The following is a 6204-nucleotide window of genomic DNA, read 5'->3' on the forward strand; positions in this document are numbered from 1 at the left end:
TCACCAGGGATCATATATCCAACGCTAGATGGGACAAGATTTGAGATGAAATCTGTGGTGTTACAAATGCTCCAAATAGCTGGACAATTTGGGGGTGCTCGAGGAGAATACCCTCACGCCCACATGAAACGTTTCTTGGATACGTGCAACTCATTTGTGATTTTTGGAATCACCCAGAAGCTATCAGTCTATCTTCATTTCCATATTCTCTGCGTGACGACGCAAAGAAATGGGTAAGTTCTTTGGAGCCTGGTGAGATCACAACCTGGGAAAAGTTGGTGAGAAATTCATGCAGAAATACTTCCCACCCACCACCAACGCAAGGAGGCGGAGAGAGATCATGAACTTCGAGCAGGAAGAAACTGAAACCTTGAGCACCGCATGGGAGCATTTCAAAGGATTAGTCAAGAATTGCCCCAATCATGGATTACCGTTAACCATCAAGATGGAGACTTTTTATGGCGGATTAAATAGAGCATTTCAAATGGCAGCCGACGCAACTGCAGCTGGTGGTATCATGGACAAATCTTATATTGAAGCTAAGGAAATATTGGACCGCATTGCCAAGCATAATATGGAATGAGTGGATGACACTTACGACGCAAGAGCAGAAAGGAAGAGGCAATCTCAGAATGTGAATTCTATTGACTCTAATGCAATAGCCATGCTCTCTGCCCAAGTGGCTACTATGACAAACCTTTTGCAGAATATGTCACTAGGGAACACATCAAACCAGCAAAAGGTAAATCAGATAGAAACATTCATACAGCCTATGGTTAGCTGTGTGGGTGGTGCGTGGAAATTGGAAGTCAATTTTACTCGACAACCAAAGTCCCGTGGATGCATTATGTGATGCATGTTCCTAAAATATGCATTGATAGTCATGCATCGATGGTCATGCGTTGGAATGAAAATTGTGTTAACGAATGTATGCGATGACCATGCATCCTGCCACAAGTTTTCTTGCATTCACGACAAGTATAATATGAACTCAAGTTTCTCGGGTAATTTGAGGTCGAACACAGGGACTTGTAACTATATGTTTGTGGTGATTGTGCATGCAACGGTTGAATAAAAAAATAAAGGGGATGTTGCTAAGTTAATCTTACTCCTACTCATATCTATTAGACAATGCAATGAGAATATATGCCAAACCTTGACATGAAATAAACTATGGGAAAGTAGATAAAATGTGGAGATCTTTTCATTGCAAAACTTAAGAGTGATCGCAAGGGAAACCCTAGTCAACGCAATCCATGCAATCATGCTATACATACATGAACCTAACTTTAGGACGTATGCGGTGTATCTGCGATATTGCCGAGAAGCCTATGCCTGTCTAGACCTCCATAAGCCGTTCACTAGCTCTTGCTGCATGAGCGTGCTACCGCATAACCTCTTATCCTACTTCCTGGACGCATGCAAATCCATTCTGTAGGGTGCATACATTTTGTAAAGCAAACAGAGTTTATCTCTAAGATCCCCATTCTTGTCTATGCGTTCCAATCTGCTTTCTTGAGTCTTAGATTTGGGTTTTAGACTACTCTCTCAAGTATGCCTAAATGATGAATGATGCGCTCATAGGACAAGGTAAACGCATGAACTTGATTGACACAAGGTTGTTACTATCCCTAGTGACAATGCAAACATTGCTTAATGCGACCAATCACTTACCCTCCCGAGCAATTGGTTGTTGCTGACTTTACTCATAGACAAGCATTGCGTCAGCCTATAGACAGACGTTGCCACAGCTTCACACTAAGCAAATAAGGCTACTCACACACTCACGCAATGCATACCTCTCGGTAGGTTGCTACATGCTTCATATCCCTAATCCACGACTAAGTATGCAATACCCAAGCAATTTCACTAAGTGCTGCAATGAAAGTAAAGATGCTAAACAAGAAGATGGAGATGGAGTCGAAGGAATAGAGAAATGCATTGAAAACACATTGTATTAATTTCTTAATTCAAAATTTCATACAATACAATATAGGAAAAGAAAGGAAAAAGAAATGACCGGCGAGAAGAAAAACTTTGCTTCCAGCAGATGTGCGTCAAGGCTGCCAGTGGTGCCATGGATGGGTGGAGGAGCTGACTCTCTCGAGATCTAGCTCCAGTCGAAGGCTCCAGTTGTCACTCAAGATGGATGAAGGAGGTGAAGAAATCTCAGCCATCTTCTCATTCAGTTTGTCTGGATTGCGAGGAAAGTCCCCAGTTCACAAGGATCCTCCCCCGGATGACTTGGAATTTTGATCATCAGCTTCTATTTACAGAGTTTGGACTTTCAACAACATTAATTGGACTGCTCTGAGTTTGACGTTCGGCGCGTCAGTCCTTTCTGAACCTCTGCCACCAACGGTGCGGTAGATGAAATGTCAGCATCAGCTTTGGATTTTCTCGAGGTAGATGCGTTGATGCATTCATTCCACCAACCTTGCGTTGATCCCATTAGAATTCGTTGTCGCGTAGCTGCAGTCATTCAATGGCCGCATTCGCTTAACACTGCAACTCTACATGATGATCGCAATCACTTGACGAGCGCAACTCTCATGCAATTGACTTATACGGCTGATTACCGCAACATCCATGCGTTGATCGATGCATTTGCCTTTGCGATGGAGTGTTTCTTTGCATGCGGTCGTCTATGCGATGGTTCGGTTTCCGCGTTTGCATTCATTTCCTGCATTGGCTACAAAATAGAACATTAAACACATAATTAACGCAAAGTAATTGGTTAGCTGAGATTCGACATGCTGATCGACGCAAACTCATATTCTCGTGAATTCTTATCACGATCGACGCAATTTATGCCTAATAACCTTCATAATTCTAAGTAAAAGGACTAAGATGGCATGCATTTCTACATGTCATCAGTGGGTTGTGGAGATCCCCATTCCTACTCTGATTGCCCACAAAATTCGCAATCGATATGCTTTATTAAAAATAACCCATTCTTAAACACATATAATCTCGGATGGAGGAACCATCCAAATTTCTATTGGGCAGGTAATCAACAGGAGCTACACCACCCAAGGGTGAACCAGCAGCAAAGGCAAGGACTGCCGCCTACATTCCAGCCAACGCAGCAGCGCACCAACAATCCTTTAATAGAGGAGGTCATGCGTCGAGTTCAGCACCTCTGCTAAAAAACCTCTTAAAGGAGTATATCGCCCAAAACGATGCATTGGTAAAAGGCCAAGCATTGTCCATAGATACAAGTGTGGTAGATGCGAGTGAGTTGAAGAATCGGCAGCCTGGAGTCTTGCATAGCAACACAGAAACCCTGGGGAATAACAATGGAAAAGAGCAATATCATGCGGTGACATTGCAAAGTGGCAAAGCTCTTAAAGAAAGAACCATGAACCCAAGAGCCAACAATCCTTCAAAAGGAAACTCAACACACGGCCAACGACATTAGAAGATCAAGAAGAAAGGACTCCTGAATCCACAAGCCATTCAGAGCCAAGCACGTCTAACGCGGGAAAACCTGCGGTGCAATTGAACGCACCATTCCCTAGACACTTGATGAAGAAGAATGATGAACAACAATTTAAGCGTTTTCTTGAACTCTTGAGGCAACTGCACATCAATATTCTACTTGTAGAAGCCTTGGAACACATGCCAAAATACGTCAAATTTTTTAAGGATATTTTGACAAAGAAAAGGAGAATCAGCGAGACGAAAGTAATTGCGCTAACGCAGGAGTGCAATGCGTTAGTCAGCAACAAACTACCCAAGAAATAGAAGGACCCGAGAAGCTTCACAGTCCCATGCTCAATCAGAGGGTTGGATGTGGGACATGCATTGTGTGATCTAGGAGTAAGCATTAACCTCATGCCACTCTCAATCTTCAAGAAATTGGGAATTGGTGAAGCACAACCCACTTCTGTAACTCTTCAACTCACTGATAGGACGATCAAGTACCCTGAAGGAAAGATTGAAGATGTTCTGGTAAAAGTTGACAACTTCATATTCCCCGCAGATTTCATCATCCCAGACTATGAAGCAGGTAGGGATGTACCAACTATTCTTGGACGACCCTTTCTAGCCACTGGGAAAGTATTAATAGACGTGCATAAGGGAGAATTGACCATGTGCGTAGACAATCAGAAAGTGAAGTTTAATGTGTTAAACGCATTAAAGTTCCTGGATAGTGAAAAATGTCAACTGAACATAATAGAGTTGCCTGGAGAGGAAGCGACTCAAGTTTGCGAGGTCCTCGCATTGGAAGAAAACATGAAAGAACCTGAGTTACCAAGTCTGAGTGAGCGGGGACGAAACCAACGCGTCCATCATTAGAGGAACCACCAGAACTAGAGTCGAAACCATTACCTAATCACCTTAAATATGCTTTCCTTGGAACAAACAAAACCTTACCTGTAATTATTTTCGCAAATCTTACCGAGCCTAACGAGCATTCTCTTTTGCAGATGTTGCAAAAGCACATGCTTGCAATAGGTTGAACGCTGGCTAACATCCGTGGCATCAGCCCATGTTACTGCATGCATAAAATCATGCTGCAAGAAGGGAAGACTAGATTGATTGAGCCTCGACGGAGGCTGAATCTCATAATGAAGGAAGTGGTCAAGAAAGAAATCTTAAAGTGGCTGTACGTAGGAGTAATCTACCTTATATCCGATAGCAGCTGAGTAAGCTCAGTTCAATGCGTCCCCAAGAAAAAGAGAACAACAGTGATAGTCAATAATAACAATGAGCTCATCCCTTCAAGGACTGTCACGGGCTGGCGCATCTGCATGGACTATAGGAAACTCAATGCAGCAACCAAGAAGAACCATTTCCCTCTTCACTTCATTGAACAAATGCTTGATAGACTGGTTGGAAAAGAATTTTATTGTTTCCTTGATGGATACTTTGGCTATAACCAGATTTTAATTGACCCAGAAGATCAGGAAAAGACAACATTCACTTGCCCCTTTGGAACATTCACGTTCAGGCGCATGCCCTTTAGACTATGCAACACACCTGGAACATTCCAAAAGTGCATGATGGCAATTTTCTCTGACTTCTTGGAAAATACCGTTGAAGTTTTCATGGATAATTTTTCAATCTTTGGAGACTCATTTCAATCATGCTTAGATAACTTGGAGGCCGTCCTCGCTCGATACGAGGAAACAAATCTTGTGTTGAATTGGGAAAAATGTCACTTTATGGTGATTGAAGGCATTGTTTTGGGCCACAAGGTATCTAAAGCTGGGTTGGAAGTTAATGAGGCCAAGATAGATGTCATAGCTAAACTTCCTCCACCATTAAATGTAAAAGCTCTACGAAGTTTTCTAGGACACGTTGGCTTCTACCGAAGTTTCGTTAAAAGAATTTTTTCAATTGAACGACCTCTGAGCGCATTATTAGAAGCGAACCGGCCCTACGAATTCAATGACGACTGCTGTGATGCATTTAAAACACTGAAGTATGCATTGACTCTAGCTCCGGTACTAATAGCATCGGATTGGATGCAACGTTTCATTCTAATGTGCGACGCAAGTGATGTTGCAGTAGGTACCATGTTGGGGCAGAAGAAAGGGAATTTGATACACCCCATCTCTTATGCATCTAAGACACTGAACGACTCTCAGGAACACTACACAACCACGGAGAAAGAAATGTTGTCTGTAGTGTTTGGCATCGAAAAATTTAGATCTTATTTAGTTGGTGCATCAGCAACCATCTATACAGATCACTCAGCCATTAAGTTCCTTATGAGTAAAAAGGACGCGAAACCAAGATTAATTAGATGGGTGCTACTATTGCAGGAATCCGACATCGATATTCAAGACAGAAAAGGGACTGAGAATCAGGTGGCCGACCATCTGTTCAGATTAGAGAATCAGGAAATACAAGACCAAGAAATTGAAATCAAAGATGCATTTCCTGATGAAATTTTATTCAAAGTTGAAGGCAGGGAACCTTGGTATGCAGACATAGTTAATTACTTAACTACCAAGCAATTCCCTGAACACTTCATCATGCGTCGATGCGTTTTGGAGGAAGAGACAACGCATCCTGGCTGAGTGTCATGACTCTCCTTACGGAGGGCATTTTGGAGGGCAAAGTATCGCTGCGAAGATTCTTCAAAGTGGATATTTCTGGCCTACCCTCTTCAAAGATGCAGAGGAGTATGTTCGCAAGTGTGACCCTCGCCAATGCACCAGAAATATCTCATCAAGGGACGCAATGCCACTG

At 42.6% G+C, this 6204-nt stretch overlaps 1 protein-coding gene and 1 non-coding gene across 2 annotated transcripts; one reads left to right on the top strand and one right to left on the bottom strand.

The window, feature by feature from the left end:
• Positions 1–325: 325 nt before the first annotated feature.
• On the bottom strand, positions 326–429 carry LOC120084268. The gene has a single exon (XR_005483633.1). It is a non-coding gene; the product is annotated as a small nucleolar RNA R71 (small nucleolar RNA).
• A 3408-nt stretch (positions 430–3837) lies between these two features.
• Positions 3838–4302, top strand: LOC120084095. Its single transcript, XM_039039995.1, has one exon. It carries the CDS (start codon positions 3838–3840, stop codon positions 4300–4302), a length of 465 nt encoding a protein of 154 aa, XP_038895923.1.
• The last annotated feature ends 1902 nt before the right edge of the window (positions 4303–6204 follow it).

Source organism: Benincasa hispida, chromosome 8 (assembly GCF_009727055.1).
Source record: "Benincasa hispida cultivar B227 chromosome 8, ASM972705v1, whole genome shotgun sequence".
Classification (NCBI taxonomy): Eukaryota; Viridiplantae; Streptophyta; class Magnoliopsida; order Cucurbitales; family Cucurbitaceae; genus Benincasa; species Benincasa hispida.

Excerpts from the sequence above, each read along its gene's own strand:
- LOC120084095 (XM_039039995.1), top strand. The coding sequence starts at position 3,838 with ATGCCACTCTCAATCTTCAAGAAATTGGGAATTGGTGAAGCACAACCC.